Source organism: Carlito syrichta, unplaced genomic scaffold (genome assembly GCF_000164805.1).
Source record: "Carlito syrichta isolate Samal-C Ts95f unplaced genomic scaffold, Tarsius_syrichta-2.0.1 Scaffold287534, whole genome shotgun sequence".
Taxonomy (NCBI): Eukaryota; Metazoa; Chordata; class Mammalia; order Primates; family Tarsiidae; genus Carlito; species Carlito syrichta.
Window position 1 is genome coordinate 95,019 of NW_007231630.1, and position 23,965 is coordinate 118,983.

At 43.8% G+C, this 23,965-nt stretch overlaps 1 protein-coding gene across 2 annotated transcripts in view; it reads right to left on the reverse strand.

The window, feature by feature from the left end:
• Positions 1–3,016: 3,016 nt before the first annotated feature.
• GNG4 (G protein subunit gamma 4) overlaps positions 3,017–23,965 on the reverse strand; it is a 36,137-nt gene continuing 15,188 nt past the window's right edge. For both annotated transcript variants that reach the window (XM_008052830.1, XM_021709872.1), the window contains exon 3: positions 3,017–3,507. In XM_008052830.1, coding sequence (XP_008051021.1) covers positions 3,379–3,507 — 129 coding nt within the window. In that variant the 3' untranslated portion in view covers positions 3,017–3,378. The remainder of the gene's footprint in view (positions 3,508–23,965) is intronic.

The following is a 23,965-nucleotide window of genomic DNA, read 5'->3' on the forward strand; positions in this document are numbered from 1 at the left end:
CGAGAGTCACCACTAACCCTACTTACAACCGCACAGATGAGTTCTGGAGGGTTTTGTACTTGATACACAAGGAGCCACAGGGTGCATCCTGCCATATCTGGCTCAGCGCCTTTCTGTTGGGTGCACATCTTGGGGTGGACTTGTTAGGACGTGTGGCGTTTACATTCAACTCAGGGTATTTCATGGAGGAATAAGGAATTTACTGGACGGGGCTTGGCGGCTCAAAAGACTTGACAGAAAACTAGAAGGGAGATGTAGGGAGACAGGTGGAGGTGGAGACAGCTCGCTGGGGCCAAGGAGTGAAGCAGGAATGGTCTTCCCAGGACCCTGCCGTCCCTGGACGTTGTTACCAGTGGATGCCCCATTCCCGCAGCCTGGCAGCCCTAGACATCTCCCGTGCTGGACAACTGCCCTGCTGGACCACTGTGGTATCTTTGAAGTGAGTCTCAGCATCCCTTTGTTTCTGTGTCAATTGCTCCCTCACAGCCAAAACCAGGGAGCCTAAGTAGCCTGCCCTGGGCCACGGACTACTCCCTGCTGAGTATGGGGCTGGAGGGGTGTGTGCCAGGGAATCGCCCCACCTCAGCTTTCAGAGTGGGATGTGGGTGCCGCGTCCCACTAAGTTTGTACACCATGGGAAGGGAGGGCAGATGCTGGACGGCCAGGCTGGAAACACAAAAATGACCACCGCCCACTGCAGCTGCACTCTTTCGTCTTCCACGGACTGTTGGGGGTGAGAGGGCCCATTCACATGTCTGTTGTACTTCCATAGCCCATGTAGGTGAACCTGCATTTAAGAAGAGGGAGCTGGGTTCAGGAATCCCCTGAGGAGGGCTGACCCACGAAAATGCCATAGCTGTAGGAGGAAGAGGTGTCGTAAAAGGACAGAAAAGCACCTCTTAGGGGAAGGTAAGAAAAAGAGGGGGAGAAAACAAAAAGAGAGGGAATAGAGGGAGGCCGAATGTGGAGGGACAGGACAGGTTAAAAACAACAGGCAAGAAAGTGTGGCCGAAGGCGAGAAGTATGTGGCTTTCTTGACCCGATTTTGCCTCTGTCTGTGCTGCCCCACTTTCTCGGGCTTTCGGGTGTGCTTTTACGGATTGCGTGTTGCTGCTTCAGGTTAATGATGTTGATGTGGACTGTGGGTCAAAGAGGCCCTGGCCAAGAACCATGCTACGGAAGGACGTGAGTTTGCTGCATCACACCCAGTGTACAGTTTTGCTATCCTTGGAGCTCACAGCTAGCTTCCTAACCCACATTGGCATTATCAGTGAACTTTAATGAAACTAAGAATGGGTTTCAATAAAGGAAGCAAGAAATAAAAATGTGCTAAAACCATTTATTAGGGCAGCAAGTCATTAACTGATTTGAAAATTATATTTGCTTTTTTTTTTTTTTGAGTTGGAGTCTCACTCTGTCACCCAGACTGGAGTGCAGTGGTCGCTCCCAGCCACCACAGCCTCGACCTGCTGGGCTCCTGCGATCCTTCCATCTCAGCCTTTCAAGTAGCTGGAATTACAGGTGCGTGCTACCATGCCTGGCTAATTTTTTGATTTATTGTTGAGATGAGGTCTCGTCAAGTTGCCCAGGCGAGTCTCGAACCCGTGGGCTCAGGCAATCCACTCACCTCAGCCTCCCAAAGCGCGGGATTACGGGCTGAGCCCTCGAGCCTGGCTTATATTTGCCTATTTGCAAGCAATTTTATATTATTCATTGCACTGAACCATGGGGTCTTTGAAGTCGGGGTTCCTCCCTGTATTCTCCTGTGGCACTGAGCACATTTATTTGTTTTAATGATAATCAGAGCTTTCATCTATGTGGCATCTGTGTCCTCCCAAGCAGAAAGGCAGGAGGAGTCACTGCCATTGTCCCCAATTTGCAGGTTAGAACATCCAGGCACATGCTGGTCTGTCCTATATTACATAGCAAGTCTCTGTCAGAAGCAGAGAGAGAGGCAGGTTCCAAATAACCGGAATAAAACAAACGGAGACAAAGAGCTCTCTGCTCCTACGGTTCATTCCCCTCTTTTGTCAGGGGTGGTGTGAGTTTGGTTTGGGTGGGGCCTACAGGTTGGTCTTGGATAATTCAAGAGCAAATTAATGGATGTCTAGCCTTTCCCTGGGACACCCACAAGTCACCTTCCATAAACTGCCAGAATATGGGCTCAACGGGCCTCTCCCAGCAACAATGGGAAGAGAAGTGTGCTGCTGAGGGTGCAACCAAGGTTGCTGTTAACTCACCGTTTGCGGTTAGGAGTGTTGGCGGGCTTCCCTACCCACCAGTGGAGGACCTAGATGGTAGCGTAGCTCAGCGTTCCAGGGAGGGCCCTGGGCCGACTGCCTGCTCAAGTCCCAGTTGTCCTGCTTACTACTTACAAGCCTGGGCAAACTATGTCACCTCTCTGTGTCTCTGTTCCCCTCACTCTAATGCAGACTTAAGCCGTGTTATTTCCTGCAGAAGAACGGAATGACTCGACATGCACGGATGCTCAGATCTGTGGGTGGCACACGGTGAGCTGCTGTCACTCTGACCCACTCCTGCAGGGCAGGGGCTGCCCTGGCAAAACCCTGAGGGCCCAGGGCGGTGTCCAGAACAGGCCCTTACTAATGAGGCCCGGGTTGGAACTACTGGGAAGGAGGGAGGAGGACGAGGCGGCATTTGGAGAGGGGAGGTGGTGCCCGCAGGTCTGACTGTGACACACGAGCCAGTGGCTGTCACCGTGCATGCTGATGGTCACATTCACTGCAGTGTCCACCCACCCTCGACATTTGTACAAGGACCACCTCCAGGGTGTCAGTCAGAAGCATGGGAAGCAGGGGCCATCCCTCAGGGTGTGGGCCACGTGCCTGGCAAGACACATGTTAAGAAAACCATTCCAACTGTGTGGGTTGTTTCCTGTTAACAGGGTGAGAATACAGGGAATAGAAACCTTCCAGAACTGCCTTCTCCAGGAAATATATATATTTCAGCTGGTCAAAATACTCTAATTGGATACTAAATTATTATAGATGAGGAATATTTGGGTACAGTTTTTATTTTCAACAACTTATTCTCTGAAATGTACTAATGTATTTCAGCTTGAGAATTGATATTTAAATTCTTAAACCCTTAACTCCATATTAGTTTTACATGGCACACTTGTTATTTGGCTATGAACATGTCTGTTTTCTTTGCCAATAATGAAAATAACATGAAAATGAAAAAAAAGAAAAGAAACGGAAAGCCACAGAGAAAACACAGACAAAAACAAGACAAGCCCCATCTATGAGGGGTTGGGCAGGGGCGGGTGTGGGGTGGCACTCCCCAAGGCTAAGCATGCACTGTCTCTACAAGGGATTTCTGTGGACAGAAAAGGAGACATTTTCATCACAAACGGAGTTAGAGAATGGTACAAAAGAACTTCTTCTCTCGAAAGGGGTTTTCTGATGCAGGCACTGGGATGATGAGAGGGTCTTCCCGGACGTGGGCCTCACAGTATGCCAGGAGGTCCGCAGCTGCCTGGGAGACCTGTGGGGACACAGAGCACAGGCGCTCAGTTAGAGGCCACTTCCCAGAGTGAAGAAGTGGACAGGCCCCAGGACAGGGTGTATCGTGTGTATGGTCAACGACAAGGCCACGCCCAGGCTGGAGGCAGGGTCTGTGCTGAACCAGCGCCAGGCTTGAAGCACCCCTCCGAGAGAGGCTGCCCCAGACGGGAGGCCAGCATCTGGGGGGACTGCCAGGAAGCAGAGGCCTAGATGGCCTGCTGTACTCTTCAGGAAGTGAGGAGGAGCCTCATAAGGGCTTGCAAAGCGATTTCCGGAAGAATAAAGCAGAATACAGCCCCTGGCCCAGCCAGTGTGACTATGTGTTGTTACTAACACGAGTTGTTTCCATGATTTTACTACTGTGAATTGTGCTGCAATGAACATCATGTGCTGGTGTCTTTTTGGTAGAGTGATTTATGTTTCTCTGGGTATATTTCCAGGAGTGGGACTGTTGGGTCGAACGGTAGCTCAATTTTTAGTTGAGAAAACGCCACACTGCTCTCCACAAAGGATGGACTAGCTTACATTCCCACCAACAGTGTGCATTCCCTTTTCTCCACGGCCTCACTAACACCTGTTGCTTTTTGACTTTTTAATGATAGCCATCCTGACTTTTTAATGATAGCCATCACCTCACTGTAGCTTTGGTTTGCATTTCTCTGATTAGGGAGGCTGAGCACTTTTTCATGTTTGTTGGCTGCTTGAATGCCTTCCTTTGAGAAGTGTCTGTTTGTGTCCTTTGCTCACTTTTTAACGCCCACTGAAAGTGGACTGGATAAAGAAAATGTGGTGCATATACACAACTGAATACTATAGTCTTAAAGAAGAAGATCATGTCTTCTGCAGCAACATGGATGCAGCTGGAGATCATCATTCTAAGTGAACTGTCACAGAAACAACAAACTGAATGCACATGTTTGTTCGCACTCATAATCGGGCCCTGACACTGGAGGCGCGAGCACAAAGGTCGGAACGACAGACCCTGGGCCCTGCTAAGGGAGGGGGGGAAGGAGGGGGGCAAGGGGCACACAGCCACACACTGGGCGCCAGGGCCACCACCAGGGGGAGTGAGGGCTTGCTAGAAGCCCAACCCTCACCTGCAGGCAACTGACTTATGTAGCAAATCCTCACAGGTACCCCACAACTCTAAAATAAGAAAGAACTCTTGTTGTTTTATTGTAATTTGCTCTCATGGCCAACAGAGAGAGACATTTCACCCTCCTCCAGAGAGCCCACAGTTAGCTGTGATTTATAAGCAAGTGTGTGTTAACTTGAGGAGGCCACTCCCATGCGGAGAATGTTGCTCCCGTCCAGAAAGCTCTTTCCCTTCCCTGTCCTTCTGGGCTTATCGTAAGCCTCGGTACCTGGCAGTGGTGCAACTCATCGTCCCCAAGCTCCCGTCCAGAGGAAGAGCTGAGTGGGAGAAGGCAGGGGTGCCGAGAGGGAGATGAAGTGACCAGCCCGTCTCACAGGCAGTCTGTTTGTGAGTGGCCTGTGCACTGACTCAGCCTGCCAGTGAGGCTGTGCCGCCTGCAAGTGCTCATCGGAGGCTTCCAGGCAGGGCAAGTACAAGCAGGCAAAGGGAATCCTTTCAGTGCATTCATGTCTACATCATCTCCCGAGGAATAAAAACACTCCCCAAATGAACGAAAAAATGTTTCAAAGCCTCCAGCCATACAAGCCACACACATTCCCTTCTGGGGTTTAAAAATCGGCTCATCTCAACATTTTACAGCGATTTTTGTTATGATTTACAGCTCAGACCCAACCATGCTGGCAACAGTTGGAAATAATTCCAGCAGAGATATACAGTGCATTTTTCTCTTCAAATAAGTCAACTCAAAGTTGAACAGATGAGTCAGTCTAAATTCTGCAAAGCCTACATCTGTTGGGAGTGTGGAATGAAGAAATGGGCACCCGTGAAAATCAGGCCTCTAATTCTACCTCTGCCCTTAAGCTAGCTTCGTGACCTTGGACAAGGAGTTCTACCTCTAGCGGCACCATGATCTATATTTTGTAAGAGGAGCCCCAAAAACTCAGAATTACTTTTTGGAGGGCGGGCCCCTGGAAGTATAGGCTTGTCCTGCTAGGGAAGTGTTCTAGGAACCCATCGACATCAGTATACCAGTTAGTATTGTGAGAGGCTGCCTTTGGCTTCTGTGGATTTTTTTTGGAGATTCTTTCGACGTGTTTGCTCATTTCACGAGGGGTGATTTACAAGTGCACCTGCCCACACCGTGCTGAGGGTTCAGCAGTTTTTGACCAAAAATAGCACAATCCCATACCCCACTGGATGCCACCTGAGCAACTTTTTTTGTTTCCCCAGTTGAGAATAGTACTCAAAGGGAAATGTTTTGCTGATGTGGAAGAGGTGAAACAAAAAATGACAGAAGCACTAAAAGGCATCAAAATCGATGAGTTCAAAAACTATTCTGAACAGTGGGTAAAGCATCGCGATAGGTGTATTGCATCAAATGGGAAGAACTTTGAAGGTGACTGAAGTATAAACATAAGAATAAAAACACAATTTTTTTTTGAGTTGGAGTCTCACTCTGTAACTCAGGTTGGAGTGCAGTGGCACACTCACGGCCATCCCAGCATCGACCTGCTGGGTTCCTGCGATCCTTCCGCCTCAGCCTTTCAAGTAGCTACAGGTGCGTGCTCCCACGCCAGCTTAATTTTTTATTTATTGTAGAGACAAGGTCTTGCCAAGTTATCTGAACTGGTCTCGAACCTGTGGCTCAGGCTATCCACTTGCCTAGGCCTCCCAAAGTGCTGGGATTATAGCTGAGCCACTGAGCCCAGTCCATTTTTTTAAATAAATAAATTCCAGGTTTATCTGGGTCCCTCTCGTAGACCCTAAATGGACGTATGTGGAGTTGAATGGGAGTGCTTAAGTTTGCAGTGGCTTACAGGACACCCATATAGGAACTTCCCAGGTAGGTGAGGTCTGGGGGAAGGCCAAGCCTCAGGGGGGATCTTTGAAGCCATCACCAGGGTCTAGAGCATGGGGGCAGGGACGCTGACTCTGAGGCCCACAGAGCTATGGTGGACACACAAAGAACGGGGATCACACAGTGGGGCTGCAGCACATGACGTGGAGTCCAGGCAAGGAGCCCGGCATGCTGCTTCCACCAAAGCCCAGTGCTGTCCCCAGCTGCCACAGTCATGGCTTCCTTCGGCCCCACCTGCGGCTTCTCACCCTGCCCAGAGATGCAGAAGCTGCAGGGGCTGCCCCCATGGCTGCCATGTCAGGAGAGCTGCTGAATCCATCCTCTGGCCCCTCTGGCCACTCCAGGAAGTGTCTGTGCTGCCACTCAGGCTGGCACACACAAAGGATTGCAGAGTGGGGAGCACCCGCCCTCCTCCTCTCAGAGCCACGGTCCTCCTGGAGGGGTCTTGGTCCCTGCCTGCAGCGAGCTCTTCCAGGAGCGTCGCGTCTGACGACCATGCCCTCTCCGGCTTTCTAGTTCTCATTTCCCTCAGCTATGTCGGTGTTTTTGGACACGCTCCAGCTTGTTCTAAAGTCTCTGTAGACCTCATTATCTCATTCAGGAAGTATTTACTGAGCATCTGCCTTTTTTGCCTAATTGTGAGGATGCAGGGGAAAGAACAAGGCAAGATTTCTGCCCTCTGGAAGATGTGATTGAGAAGACTCAAAAGTGATGCAGTTGCTACAATACGCGGTGTGTGCCACAAAGAACAAAAGAACAGTTGCACACTGCTGTGGATCCGTGACGCAAGGCAAGGAGACGGGGTGTCTGGCTGCCCATCCAGCCCCACATGATGGCACACGCCTTGGTAAACCTGTCTCCTTCCTCCAGGGGGCAGTCACTGGCCGCCTGGGCCAGAAGCATGACTTTCTGGCATGCTTAGAGTGGGTCATCTCTTAGGGAAGACCCATACTCAGTGAGTTCAGGAGGTCATTTTATAAAACTGTAACAAGAATGGCAGGTAACATTTACGGAGTGCCTGTTATGTGCCAGGCACTGTGCTGAATGCATCATGTGTATTACTTCATTTAATTATTCTGACAAGTACGATTCTCATTTATTGATTGATAATAGACAAAAATTGAATATATTTGTGATATACAACTTGATGCTTTGATATACATATTCATTGTGGAATGGCTAAATTGAGTTGAATTAGCACATCTGCTACCTCACATATTTGTTTATTTCTTTTAGAGACAGGGTCTCACTCTGTCACTCAGGCTGGAGTACAGTGGCATGATCATAGCTCACTGCACTCTCGAACTACTGGCTCAAGGGATCCTCCCACCTCAACCTCCCAAGTAGTTAGAACTACAAATGCGTATCACAACGTCTGGCTAAACTTATTATTGTTATTATTCTTCGGCAAGAATATGTAAAATCTACTCTCTTGGCAAGTGTCAAGCATACATGCTGAGTACTATTCTTAAAGCCACTTTACAGATAAGGAAACTGAGGTACAAAGGTTAAGAAGGCCATACATCTACTAAGAGAGGAAGCCAGAATTTGAGGCTCAGCAGTCCATACTATACAGAATATATACTCAGCCACTATGCTACAGCAGCGGCCTTATTAATTGATAATGAGAACCGGAATTGTCAAGTGGCCTGGAATGTTCTCATCTGCCCAGTCAGCACGCAGGAGGAAGGATCCTTATAGACCAACTACTTGGGAACTCATATGACCAGAGGAAGAAGAGTCTCACACTTCCAGTTTCTGAGGTCATGCCATTTCACCCAGGGACAGTGAGTGTCCTCAGCTGGGAACTGCTCCCTCTCTCCTCTGCCTTGAGGATGCTGGGATGGACAATGCCACCACAACTGCCAAGACCCTCCTCCCTCTAGGCTGTGACCCGTCAATGCCCTCTACCTACACACGTGATCCGACTAGTCAGAAGCTGGCTTGCTAAATGACCAGGATAGCTTCCTTGCCCTTGATCAGTTTTCTTGTCCAGGTGGTTATCAGTATCCATCATGGTGGATTTGACTCGCTCAGGTCTCTGAGAGCAACCTCGAGGGACAGCGACACTGTCAGCTAGGACATCATGGCCTGGCACTGGAGGAGGGGCACTCGAAAAATGGTGGGTCTACAGCCAGTGGAGGAGAGACTGGCTGGGCCCTGCTCCTCTCTGCAGCAGGGTATCTGCTTCTCTTACAGACCACTATCCGCAACACCTTAACAATGGCACTATTCATGTCTGGTCTTGCCAGTTCTAAGCATGTTTAATCTAGGAGTTTTTCTATCACCTCCCAAAGGTGATACTGCATTTGATGCCACAATTTTTCTGTCAAGAAAATGAGTTGTTCTTAGATTGCTTCCTTTTGTTGTTGCATTAAGATCACAGTTGCATTGCTTAACTGTAAGTGTATGCCTCTGGATTGCTGAGTCCTGTCTGTGCACCTGTACATTGGATATTAGGAAGCCAGTATTCATACTAAGTGAGAAGTGCTCAGTTTAAGACCATTGGTTCCATGCAATATTAATTTCCTAGATGTCCTCAGAATTACTGAAACCTAACACTGTAGAGAGCGGCCCTCTTATGCACAGCTATGTCTAATGGGGTATAAGTCATCTTATGGCAAAATAATCCAGAGTTTTCAACCTTAGTCAGCCGCCTCTCTTCCCACAGTGTCCAAAGTCTTGTATAACCTGTATAAACAAAGTATCTTGGAGAACCCCTGAAGTTTACTGTAATGTGATCTAGAAAGACAAACATAGGCAATGACCATCTTAATGAGCCTCAAACGTGAAAGGTGACATCCTGACATGTAGCAGAGTGTCCAGGCATTGATTAACCCAATCCTGCTTCTTAGGCTGAGTAGGAGGGCTTTCTTAAACAGTCCTGGATTGATTTTTTTATGGTTGGACGTTTTCTTCAACACATACAAAATATGGCTTGCAGACATTGCAAGATCACATAAAACATCTGCCATCTTTGAAACAAAAATGACGATTTGTTTTTAAAGAGGAAATTTCATTCTGAAAGAAATTCAGAACTCCCTTACTGTTTATGTTTTCTTGTCAAGCCTCAAGTTGGCTTTCCCTCAATTTCGCTGTGATGAAATTCCAGAACATCTCTGCACTTTAGTATTGAACTGTTCAAGTTACAAGACAACAGATGTTAAAAAGGATTGGTGGCTTGGGAACAACTGTGGAATTTTACCATTACATTTCAGAGTAAAAGAGGTGATTAAAACAGCCCAAGTTAGCACATAATCCTGTTAGTTGCACTATAATTACAAGCTTCAATGATGGGAGAAAATGTTGCAATTACTATAGTCACATTCCATGACAAGACAGATGACATAATTATTATTCTGGCTGTGACACCCACTGCATTTATCCTTTGCATCTAAAGTAGAAAGACCCACACCTATTTCTCAGCAATCCCGGTTTGCTTAACAATACTACTTGGAATCAATCGAAATCATCTTTGTTGGCTTTGCCTGTTCCTCCCTGTACCCAAGAAAACAAAGCAGGATTATAGTTAAAAGTACAGCCAGGTTTCAGCCAGCATGGTGCAATGGTATCTTTCACAAGGTCAAATTCAGAGCACATTCCAGCAGGAGACAGTACATGTTGGTTGTCCCTTGTGAAGTCCCCAGGACATTACAGGTATATGCCTCACCTCTAAATCCTCAGCAAGCATTGCAGGGTGAATTCTTGAGATTTTTTTCTTCTAACATTGGAAAGTATGAGACTAACACACTAGTTCCTAAAGGCAGTCTGTAGATACTTCCATATTGTGGGTTTCTGTGGATCCCAGTAACTACCTCATACCTATGCAAGACCAATATAGGCAGATGAGATTTCCTGGGCCACAGATAACATCAGGTTGGGAGTGCATAAGATGGAACCCAGAGATGGGGGAGTGAGAGGGATGTGGAAATGAAAGAATAACACAACCGAGTGTCTGTCTGCATTCTCAAGTCAAATGTCCACAGTAGTGGATTAACCACTTTTTACTACCATCAGCATAAGGCTTTTTTTTTTTTTTTTACATCAAAAGTTGATTGCACCCTGGGTGATAAATCTAAGATGCTTGAGAGTTTTAATATCACCAAGTTAACCTGAGTAAGAGCTGCTCTACATGGCCTTCAGCACAGGAAAAGCGAAGTCCTCACTTGCTTAAAATACGATCAAACCAGATCCATTCTAGACTCTAACCAAACCCTTTCAGCAGGTCAGTATATGTCCTGTCTGAGTGACTACTTGTAGTTTTGATATTTCCCAATGTTCCAAAAAGAAAGCCATAATTCAGTAATTTTTCAAGTTTACCATCATGGACAAGATAAACACTCAGCTGTCACTCCTGCAACTGGGAATATCCACACCTGCTGGTTTGTGGCTAAATGGACGCTATTATGCATTGCTGTGGTTTGAAAGTATCCCCTCAAAATAATGTTGGAAAAAATCCTCAATGTAACCACGTTGGGAGGTGAGGTGTAATGAGAGGTGATTAGATCACGAGGACTCTGAATAGATTATTAATGCTGTTATCATGGGCATGGGCTCCTTATAACAGGAGAGTTCAGCATCCTTTTGCCTCTCTCTTGCTCTCTCCTTGCCCTTCTGCCTCTACCATAGGATGACACAGCAAGAAAGGCCTTGCCAGATGCCACCCCTTGATCTTGGACTTCCCAGCCTCCAGAACCGTTAGCTAATACATTTCTGTTCATCATAAATTACTCAGTATGTGGTATTCTGTTACAGCAGCACAGACCAATTAAGGCATACATACAAGAGGTTGTTATCCTATTATTCATTCTGGTAGGACAGGAAACATGTATGAGTAATAAATTTGAGGAAGTTTCTCAGAAATTATCAGGTCATTTGATGTCCACAGAACCATTTAGAACATTCCTGTGAATAGGAGAACTCCTTTTCTTTTCTAAATGCACCTTTCACCCTCTTGTTCCATTACTCGTGTTCTACTCTTCAATTTAATCCAAAGATTTTTCTCTTTTATCTTATCCTTTCTAGAATTGCTCATTCTTATCACTTTTCCTTGATATTGTCATTTTTTAAAAAAAAACTCATCTTATTACACACTGAAGTTTTAAAAAAAAATTCAGCCATTCTAACAGGTGTGTGGTGGCATCTTGTTTTAATTTGCAATATTCTAGTGACATATGATGCTGAACATGTTTTCATATTATTATTTACTATTTGTGTATCATCATTGGTCAGGTGTCTGTTCAGATATTTTGCCCATTTCTTAATATGGCTGTTAGTTTTCTCATTATTGTGTTTTAAGAGTTCTTTGGATATGTTGGATTCAACAGCCTCGACCTGCTGGGCTCTGGCGATCCTTCCACTTCAGCCTTCCGAGTAGCCGGAATTACAGGCATGCACTACCATGCCCGGCTGATTTTTTTTTTATTTATTGTAGAGATGAGGTCTTGCTGCCCAGGCGGGTCTCGAACTCGTGGGCTCAGGCAATCTGCTCACCTCAGCCTCCCAAAGGTGCGGAATTACAGGCTAAGCCACCGAGCCCGGCTGGATTCAAGTCTTTTATTAGATATATGTTTTGCAAATATTTTCTCCCAGTCTGTAGCTTGTTTTCTCATTCTCTTAACAGTGTTTTTCACTGAAGTTTTACATTTTAATGAAGCGCAGTTTGTCAATTTTTTCTTTCATGGATTGTGCTTTTGCTGTTGTAGTTAAAAAATTACTGCCAAACCCAAGGTCATCTAGATTTTCTCTTATGTTATCACCTAGGAGTTTTATAATTTTGCTTTCTACATTTATGTCCAATTCATTTTGACATAATTTTTGTGAAATGTGAAAGGCTTGTGTCTACATTCTTTTTTTGCATGTGGATGTCCAGTTGTTCCAGCAGTATTTGTTGAAAAGATGATCTTTGCTCCATTGTATTGCGTTTGCTCCTTTGTCAAAGATCAGTTGACTATGTTTATGTGGTTTATTTCTGGGTTCTCTGTTCTGTCCCACTGATCTATGGTCTATTCTTTCATCAACACCACACCATCTTAATTACTGTTTCTTTATAGTAATTATATAATTAAGTCTTTCAGCTGGGCAGTGTCAGTCTTCCACCTTTGTTCCTCTTCAGTGTTTCATTGGCTATTCTGGATCTTTTGCCTTTCCATATAAACTTTAAAATAATTTTGCCAATACCCACAAAATGATTCACTGGGATTTTGATTACATCGAATCTATAAATCAAGTTGGAAAAAGCTACTATCAACAATATTGAGTCTTCCTACCCATTAACATGGAATACCTATTTTTTTCAAATCTTTCATTTATTCCATCAGAGTTTTGTTGTTTTCCTCATATAGATCTTGTATATATTGTATATAACTGGTATTTTTTGCCCCTCTTTTTACTTTCAACCTGAGTTACCTTATTTTAGGTGTATGTCTAATGAAATATTATTTTTAAAAATTAAAGAATCAAAATTAGTTTTTCCACTTAGCACTTTTTATTAAGACAGATTTAGCATTGCTTCTGTTGTTTTATTTTGCTTTTTACAACTGTTACATGCTCATTGCTTTCTAGTTTATGTTCTATGGTTTTATTTCTTGTCCTCCAGTAACTCAGATGTATTTGTCTTTCTAGCATTAATATGTTTAAAATGGCTGACTGCAGTGTTCACACCTATAATCCCAGCACTTTGGGAGGTCAAGGTGAGAGGATTGCCTGAGCCCACAGGTTTGAGAACAGTTTGGGAAACTTAGCAAGACCTCGTCTCTACAATAAATAAAAAAACTAGCTGGGCGTGGTGGTGTATGCCTGTAATTCCAGCTACTTGGAAGGCTGAGGCAGAAGGACCACCTGAGCCCAGCAGGTAGAGACTGCAGTGGCCATGAGTGTGCCACTGCACTTCAGCCTAGGTGATAGTAAGACTCTGACTCAAAAAAATATATATGTTTAAAATATGTTCATGAATTTCAGAAATGAAGTTGTATCTATAGACTCACACCTATAAAATATGAGGAAGTTGATGATGGTGGTTAGTTGTCATGCATCTTGTCCCTTAGCAACCAAACCCCTTCTCTAGTTGGAGAAGTTACCTACTTTATGAGTCCCAGTGTGGGGAAAAGATGATTTATTTTAACAGGATCCGGAAGTGTTAAATATTCACTTTCCTGGAATCCCTTGCAACTCAGGCACAAGCATATGACCTTGGTTCTGTCTATTAGACACATATGCGCCAGACTTTGACTAATGACCCAAGAGGGAAGGAATCAGCAGTATTTGTTCTGGTGGCAGTGGCAGTAGCCCTGGCTGGAAGGCTGAGTTCCTGGCTCGGAGTGGCAGTGGTCCAACTATCGTAGGTAGTGCTTGCTGGTGATTGCAGTGGCTCCTTCCAGTGACCATTTTACAGCATGGTTTGAGCACTGCCTCAGAATCCAAATCTATTTTTTAATTTTATTTTTTATGTTTTTATTTTTTTTGAGTTGGAGTCTCACTCTGTTCCCCAGACTGGAGTGCAGTGGCCGCTCCCGGCCACCGCAGCCTCGACTTGCTGGGCTCCGGCAATCCTTCCGCCTCAGGCTTCCAAGTAACCGGAACTGCAGGTGTATGCTACCACGCCTGGCTAATTTTTGATTTATTGTAGAGATGAGGTCTTGCCAAGTTGCCCAGGCGGGTCTCGAACTCGCAGGCTCATGCAATCCACTCACCTCAGTCTCCCAAAGGCATGGGATTATAGGCTGAGCCACCGAGCCCGGCTCAAATCTGTTTTTTTAGATTAGAAAATATAGTTTATTTAAAAACCAAATTAGAAATAGAGAGAGAGAGAGAGAGAGAGAGAGAGAGAGGAGATTCACCTTCCTAAGGTAGGGAAGGGGGCCAAAGCAAGGAAACATGGCCTGGCCATAGCTCAAAGAGCACATGGTCACACCATAGCTTAGCAAGGCAGTGGCTGCAATGACCTGGCAATGGCCAGAATCCAAATCGTAAGCCCAGTTCTCTAGTCCTTCCAACCATTCTATGAGTGATCCAAAATGTCTTTAATAAATTCCCTTTACATTTACTTAGCCAGGATCAGCTTCTGATATTTGTAACAAAGAACTCCGGACTGACAGGCTGGCTTACTCATATGATCCTCTCTTCTCCCTCCCTTATTTTCATGTATTTTCTAGGATTATCAGTCTGTTACTGGCAAATATTTATTTTTATATCACACAGATTTCGGTGAAGAACGACAGAAATTACATTTTGTAAAAATGATCACTACAGTTATTCTTGTTGTTGTTGTTGTTGATTGCCTCAAAGCCTCACTCTGCCATCCAGGCTGGAGTGTTCAGTGGCACAATCACAGCTCACCACAGCCTTTTTCATACCAGGCCAATCTCATGGGGAAGTTCTTTTGATTCAGCCTTCAGCTGGCTGGATCACAGGTTACATACAAGTAAGTGCAGGGTCCAGAGGAGACAGGAGACCACTGGGGTCATAGCACTGGCAGAAAACCTAAATGGGAAGGTCATCTCTGAGCAAGGCCAAGATGGAAGAGCGAAGCTTCTGAGAGCAGACAGCGAATATCTAGTTTCTCATCAGTCCCTGACATTTTACAGAGCTGCAAAAGAGATGATTCAAATTTTTATATGGGTGTAAAGTTGAAGGCCACTAAGGAGATAATCACATGCCATTCAGACTGGCATTCTAGATGAAATGTTAATAAACCAATGTCCCTGTGGTTGCAAACAACTGACCTGAAATGGTGAGAGGGGAATGGATCAAACCGGGAGCAATAGTTGTGGACCCTGAAATCAATGCAAGTTGTGAGCAATGTGCCATATGATACAGAAAAGAGGGCAGGTCTTGTCCTTGGTACAGAGGACATGTGACAGTTTAATGCAGAGCATAGATGCCCCAGAGAATCCCAGGTCAAGAAAGGTGGCTCATGCCTGTAACTATTGGTGTAACCAGCTTAGTCTAAAGTGACAGTTGTTGCAAGTGATGCTGACATATCACATTTTAGCAAAACAAAGACCACTGGGCTTGAGAAATTGGGCTTGCTTCCTATAAAGTTAGAATTACATGGTCAAACTAAGATTATTGTTCTGTTAAACACTTTGGCCCAAGGTACCAACCCAGTACAAACTGTGTGGCAGTGACCAGGATAACCCCAGATGTCCCGGGAGTAGAGGAAAGAACAACCACATGGGTTGGTGCAAGCTCTTCTGTGGGTTTTGTTTCCCCATCTTCATCAGGTTGTATTTGCATACAGCCATCAACATCTCAGGGCCTAACTGAGAAAGGTGATGCTGGAGGAATTAGACTCTCAAGTCATTCCTATGGAGGCATTCAACACTTGCCTCCCTGGTGACGAGCACACCATCGAGACATCTAATACTCCTCTTGCTACTGCTATTAATGCTTGTGTATTCCATGAACTGACACAGATGAACAGAGATCCCTTTAGTCATTTGGTGCTTTCAGTCAGTGGAGTAAAAAAGTTGTCTGATGCCCAAACCCAAAGGCTATAAAGAGTAAGAATTGTGGCCAGACATGGTGGCTCATGCCTGTAACCCAAGCACTTTGGGTGACTGAGGCAGAAGGATTGCTTGAGGCCAGGATTTCAAGATTAGCCTGGGCAACAAAGCAAAACCCACTGTCTCCACACAAAACCCCCCCCCCCAAAAAAACCCCCAAAAAACCAAAAACACATTTTTAAAAGAGTAAGAATTGAGAAGACCGTATCTATCACACTCATAAAGAATTAAGCAGAATTCCAGGACTAAATATTGATCCGGAAACCATAACCTGGTGAAGACTATTGAATACCAGTGATAGGTTCCTGAGGCAGATTGCCTCTGGAGAGTGATGACACGGGCCACCTTCTCAGTGGGGGATGAAATCCTGTGTGTTCTGGCTCCTCTCTGAAAGACAGGAGAGAGAGACTGGGCCAAATGGTGGTGCTATCGAGGGAGAAAGGGGGTCCTCGTGGTGTGGAAGGGCTGAGGGTGAGTGGTGCTCTGACAGCGCTGTGAAGGATGCATCAAGCCCAATCTCACACAGACTCAGAGGGAACGCTAATACTTACCTTGAGGACATGAACTGCTCTGGCAAAGCAGAGCCAACGGCACTTAAAAGTGTTGGCCTTGAGGTCTACAGTGATTGAAGCTGAATCTGGAGACCCCTTAGTATTAAACCATGAAAAAATTTTAAAAAATATTATAGAACTATATGCCTAGACAAATACATGTGTACATATATACAAACATATGTGTACTTCTAGAAAATACATGTAACATGAAATTTACCATTTTAACCATTTTAAGTACTATATGTTCAGTAGTATTAAGTACATTCATGTTGTCTTGCAACCATCAACTCCATCCATCTTCAGAACTTTATCTTGCACAATTGAAACTCTGTACCCATTAAACAACGTCTCCCCATTCCTTCTCTTTCTAGCCCCTGGTGACCATCATTCTACTATCTGTTTCTATGAATTTAACTACTCTATGTACCTCAGATAAGTGGAATTCAGTATTTTGTCCTTTTGTGGCTGTCTTATTTCTCTTAGCATAATGTCCTCAAGGTCATCCATGTTGTAGCATGTATCAGAATTTCATTCTTTTTTTTAAGGCTGAATAATATTCCATTATAAGTAGTACCCAAATTGTTTAATCCATCCATCTGTGGATGGACATTTAGGTTGCTTCTATGCCTTGGCTATTGTGAATAAGCTGCTGTTAACAGATGTACAAATATGTCTTCAAGACCCTACTCTCAATTCTTTTAGATATATTCATGGGTGATACATGGACTGTCTCACCTGATCCTGTTTCTATAATACTGATTTGGATCCTATATGGAAACAGGTGACTAAACTATACTAAGTAGATCAAGTCTATCCTTCAGTTTGACTGCCTTCTTGGATCCAGACAAGAATAAAACCTCTAGCCCCTGCTCGGGAGAAACTTTGACTGAGTGGGAGTTTCTCAGAAGCTTTCTTATGGTCTTAATGTATACTATCCCTATGTGTAAATTAATCATGCACATCCGTATCTACTTTAGTGAAATTCAATGGAATAAAATGAAATAATTTTGCTAAAGAAGCATATATTTGTATTATATTTAAATTTCTGAAAAATTGAGAATATATTTATGTCCCTGTAGACATAAATGGCCACTTGGATAGAGAATTCATTGCAGATGCCATTTATCTCTAGGCAGGCATCTTCTGAGCTGCGGTGAAGTGCTGTCCAGACTGATTATTCTCTCCTTTGCAGGTGAGGCAATGTGGTTTAGGGATAATACTAAAAGTTCTGGGTTTGTCTCCTTCCTTCATCACATAACAACTCTGGGTCTCAGTTTTCTTGTCTGTGAAATGAGGTACTACTAGTAGCACCAATATCTCAGAACTGGTGTGAAGATTCAAGCATCTGACATATATTAGTATTGTGCACGTAGTCAAACTTAGGCATACCTGTCCTAAGTGATTGCTTCTTTCTCTGTATACTTAATGAGCTCTTTTTCACATGAACTTTTTCTCTTTTGGTTTTTGTTTATTTATTTTGAGTCAGGGTCTCACTGAGTAGCTGGGACTACAGGAATGCACCACCACACTCTGCTAATTTTTTGATTTTTTTTTTTTGTAGAGACAAGGTCCCACTATGTTGCCCAGGCTGGTCTCGAGCTCCTGGGCTAAAGCCACCTCCACCTCCCAAAGTGCTGGGATTACAGGCATGAGCCACCGCACCCAGCTGCTTTGCTGTTTGTTATTAATATGTATTTTTTGGCTGAGGTGGAAGGATCGCCGGAGCCCAGCAGGTCGAGGCTGCAGTGACCGGGAGTGGCCACTGCACTCCAGTCTGGGCGACAGAGTGAGACTCCAACTCAAAAAAAAAAAAAAAAATGTGTTTTTGGTGGAGGCATCTCTCTTTACTTTTGAGATTAAGTAACCCAGCGTTATATGTCGTGGTGGGGGGGAGACAAAAACCCTAAGTTTATTTTTTTAAAATTGTGTATTCATTTTTACATGCTTAAACTTAAGTCCCCTTCAAAGTACTCTCCATTTGATTCAACACGCCTATCAAGATATTTTTTCTACTGCTCAAAACAGCTTTTGAACTTGTCAATTTTGATGCCTTTTAGTACTTCTGCCATTTTTTGTTTCACCCCTTCCACATTGCCAAAGCGTTTCCCTTTGAGGACTTTTTTCATCTGGGCAAACAAACAAATAAAAAAACTTGCTTGGAGTGAGGGTGGATGGATAGGGAGGGTGGAGTGCGAGGGTCCTGCCATGTTGGGTCAAAAACTGCTGAACACTCAGCATAGTGTGGACAGGTTGTTCATGTAAATCATCCATCATGAAATGGTCAGATTGAAAGAATCTCTAATAAAAATTCACTGAAGCTGAATGCAGCCTCTCACAGCAATGCTAGTTGGTGCACTGATGCTGACGGGTTCCTAGAACACTTACCAAGCAAGGGAAGCCGGTAGTGCAAGGGGCCCACCCTCCAAAAGATAACTCTGGTTTTCTGGGGGGTCCCCCTGGTATGTGTCTCAGTGTCGGTCGTTTTCTTTCACATTGCTTTGTGGAATGTGGCAAGCTGTTCGCATCTGTAGATTCAGATCTTCCTTTTTAAAAATGAAGCCTTGTAATACTATATTCTTAAGAGTGCTTCTATTCCATTTATTGTCTCTGCCAAGAAGCCTCAGTATCCAAATGTTGGGATGTTGTTGTCATTCTTGATTTCTGCCACCTTCTAACTGCTTTGAACTGACTCTCCATCTGCTTCCTTCACATACTGAACACCTCTCTTAAGCTTATCCTCCATGTCCTTACTCGGGTCTTCACAGAATATGTTGTAGTCTTTGCTCCCTCCAATGGTGTTCCCATTCTCCCTCAAGTTCTCTCCCTAGATTTTATACCTCCCTCTCCAACTCATTGATTTCATCTCTTCTTTGAGCTCGTTTCATATATTTTGTTTGCTTTCCTTTTCCTTTTTCTGGAGATTAGAAAACAGCGACTTACAGTTTTCTTTGGCTTTCTGGGAGATTTCCTAAATGAGGAAGGCCTTTGGCCAGCTGTAATCTGGTCCTTGATATTTGGGCAGAGTATTCCTCAGTCTAACACTTCTTTATCTTTCCTTTTATTTACTTTTTTTGAAGGGGGCAATTCGAACTCAGATCTGCTATTTGCTAAAGAATGGCATGGACAGATTCTTCCTGACCTCCTTCCTTGCTTACTGAAGCAATATTTGAATATTCTTTTTACAGTGGGCAGAAAGGCTGCTCCTCCATCAGCCCTTGGAGTAGGTGATGTGGCCTGAAGCGGTGGAAAGTTACAGGCCAGGAAAGTTGTCCTTTGGCACTTTCCCACCAAAGATGTTTAACACTTTCCCCAAACAGTAGGCCCAGCCCACGGGGGAAGGTCTTTTTGAATTTCTGGCCAGTCTCTACTTTGGGGTGAGCAGGCCACCTCTGTGAAAAGCCAGAAGCGTGAAATGCTGAGGCTCATAAGTTGGTGTCTGTTTTACTCTCTGAACTGGCATTTGATGGATACATAGGCATTTTGCAGGTAGAGGAGGACAAACCTCCAGATGGAAAGAATATCGTGTGAAAAGGCCGAAGGACATGGGACAGCATGTCATATTCAAGATGGAGGACGTGTGTGTAGGAAGGCAGTGCTGAGAGATGAGGCTAGAGAAGAATTAATAACTCCTATGTGTAATGAACGGGCTGAAGCAAGAATCTTGTATGCAGTGCTAAGAAACTTGTATTTTATCCACTGCAGAGTTTTAAGTAGAAGAATGTGTATTCAGATCTTTATATGAGATTGTGGTATCATAACACTTTAAGTATTTGGTCTTTGTCCCCAGTTCCTGACACAGAGCTCCTAAAAACCTTGGAATTTCTGGAGTGACAAGAGTGCCTTTTGCAGATTAATGAGATGAGTGGGGGCTGGCAGCCCCTAGGTAGCTTCGGCATGGGGCTGGTCCCCAGAAAGACCAAGCCATGATTAGAAGGTTGGCACTTTCACCCCTGTGCCCTGACCTCTGGGTATGGAGAAGAACTGGAGGTTGAGTTCAATCACCAGTGGCCAATAATTTATTCAGTCATGTCTCTGTAATGAAACCGCCATTGAAAGGCTTGGGGCTTAATGGGGCTTGGGGGAGTGTTTCCAGGTTGGTGAATACATCAATGTGCTAGGAAGGTGGTACTTATAGACAGCGCATGAATGCTTTATACCACTCCCCCATCATACCTTGTTCTGTGTATCTTGTCCATGTGGCTGTTCTTGAGTTACAATCTTTATAATAAAATGGTAAATGTAGGTAAAAACAGTTTCCTGAATGCTGTGAGTCATTCACATGAATTATGGAACCTGTGAGGGGGTGTCTTGGGAAGCCCTGAGTTTTCAGGCAAGCCAGACAGAGGGCAAGTAGCCTGGGGACCTGAGACTTGTGTCTGGCATCTAAAGAGACGGCAGTCTTATGGGACTGAGCCTTTAATCTGCAGGGTCTGTGTTGCTGACTCCACATATTGTCAGAATTAGTTGGACTGTTAGATACTTGGTTGCTCTCAGATAATTGAAAGAAACCAATTTAGAAAAAAAGGAAGAACACGAAGCTGAGAGGATAAGACGGGGGCAGAGCACTTACACTTTCTGTAGTTGGCCAGAGACATGTGACCCTGAGGGTGGAGATGAGGGGCTAGACCTTGGACATATTCAGGGTAGGACTTGGAACAATGTCAGATATATGGTATGAAAGAAAGAGAGCTGACTCTCAAGTTTCTGGCTTGAGGGATTGGGTGATGGTGGCATAATCAAATGAGACAGAAGATCATAAAAGGATGAAATAAAAAAGCTATGCTTTGGACATTCTGATTTTAAGGCTTTCGGGAATGACCAGTAGGCACCTAGACATACAGAACAAGAGCTCAGGAGATTGGGCTGGAGATACGGTTATATTAAAAAGGTACAGGAGTAGATGAGCCTACGTAAGAAGACTCTGAAGGACTCAAAAAGAAATGAGCCAGGGATAGAACGCTGGAGACCACTGGTGTTAGCACAGCAGGTAGAAGATGGGGCCAGGGAGGAGTGACCAGAGACAGGAGTATCTGCTCTAAAGTGGGAGAGCCGATTCAAAGTTACTGCATTTCGGATTAAGGGAAGAAATTATGGATTGATTTACATTTTGGAAAAAAAAACCTGGTTAAATACATTGAAAAGCATCCTTGATTCTTAAATAAATGACAAACCACATTTTGATAGATTTAGATAGTTAAATGTAAAAAACAAACTAATTAGAAAAAATAATAATTATAAAAAACATAGGTGAATATTTATCTAGTTTCAGCATGGGGAAGCAAAAGAAAGGTGTCTGCAAGAAAATATCAATAGTTTTGACTATAAAAATGTAAAACTTCGGCATATCCAAAGCAACCAAAGACTAAATTAAAAAGATAAGGACCCCACAATAGAACATCGGGCAAAGGGTAGAAACAGGCAATTCATAAAAGAAGTTAACGTATGAGATTAGTTTAACTATAATAATCACGAAATAGATGTAAATATATGAGGTATCAACAATCAAGAGACAGTATGGCACAAAGGTTAAGAGTGAAGGCCCAGGAGTCGGACTCCCCAGCTTCCCAGTGTTCCATCTCTGCCCTGTCACGCCTTTCCAGCTGCCTGATCTTGGGCAAGTGACCTAATCTCTAGGGACCTCAGTGTTTTCATCCGTATAATAAAGTGCCTAGTTCATAGCACTGTTATGAGCAGTGAGCGAATTTAATATCAACTGTTTAGAATATCATATGGTGAGCACTCAATACATGTTAGCTATTGTTTCTATTATTTACCTCCCAAATTAGTATGGCATTAAAGAATGGTGTTTTGGGGAAGAACTTGGGGAAATAGATACACATTGCCGATAAGAATATAAACTGGGGCTGGGCTAGGTGGCTCAGCCTGTAATCCCAGCACTTGGGGAGGCCGAAGAGAATGGATTGCCTGAGTGTGAGCGTGCGAGACCAACCCAGGCAACTTGGTGAGACCCTGTCTCTACAATAAATAAAAAATTAGCCAGGCACGGTAGCACACGCCTGTAGTTCCGGCTACTTGGAAGGCTGAGGCGGAAGGATCGCCGGAGCCTAGCAGGCCGACGCTGGGGTGGCCTGAGTGTGCCACAGCACTCCAGTTTGGGCAACGGAGTGAGACTCCAACTTAAAAAAAAAATAAATTAAAAAAAAAAAAAAATATATATATATAAATTGGTATCACTTTTCATAGGGAGAACTGATATTGATATACTAAAGGGCTTGCCCTTTAGTATATATACTGCCATGTGTCACTTATTGACGGGGATATATATTGAGAAATGTGTCATTAGGCAATTTCACTGTTGTGCAAAAAGAGTGTCCTTATACAAACCTAGATGGGCCAGTCCCCTAGGCTGTATTAGAATAGCTCCTAGCTAAAAGCGTGTACAGCATGTTACTGTACAGAATGTTGTAGGGCAATTGTAACACAATGGTAAGTATTTGTGTATCTAAGCATAGAAAAGATACAGTAAAAATATGATATTATAATCTTATGGGACCACTGTTGTTGATTGAAATGCCGTTATGCAGCGCATGACTATATAGATATCTCCTTTGACCAAGATACGTTTAGTCCCCAGGAATTTATTCTAAAGAAAAAATCAGTCTTGTAAATTTTATCTACCAGTGTGCTTGCTGCAGTGCCTTCTTAAAAATAATATTCAAAATTGGAAATAACTGAAAGTGTAAGGATAGGAGACCAGGTAAATAAATTATTGTACATCAGATGATGGAGACAAAAGATATTAAAAATGACATTTTAGGATAGTATTGACTGACCTGGATATATAATCACAATATAGTGTTCAGTGATAAATTAGGTTATAAAAAGCAATAAATGTTCATTGTAACCTCAATTTTATAATATATATGTAACATATAGATGAAAAAACATAACATAAAAATGTAGTAGTTATAGATCATTTCATTTTTCTTCTTTATACTTGTCTGCATTTTCCAATATTTTCTAAAATAAACAAGTACCTTTTTTATGAACAGAGAAATAGTATTATTTCCAAAACAAGAATTAAAACCCTGATAAGGACAACGATTTTCTCACATTCCCAAGCCACCAGATGTTCTGGCTTCTTTGAGGAGCTTTAAGTATGTTATATACCTAGGTATGTATCCAACTCTCTCTCATCTACTGATGGTTTGAAAAAAAATTCTCAACAGAGTAAGTAAATACAAGAAACGTCTTGAACATCTGTAGATTTAATTTCTGTGTCCTTGCATTTCCTGACTCAAAATATTTTTTGATAATTTGGTTTATTTTCTTTTAGGCACCAAATTACAAAGCCTCAATGTCAAAGAGTAAACACAAATGTTCCTTTTTTAAAAAAGTAATTTCTCAGCCAGGCTCAGTGGCTCAGCCTGTAATCCCACGCCTTTGGGAGGCTGAGGTGAGTG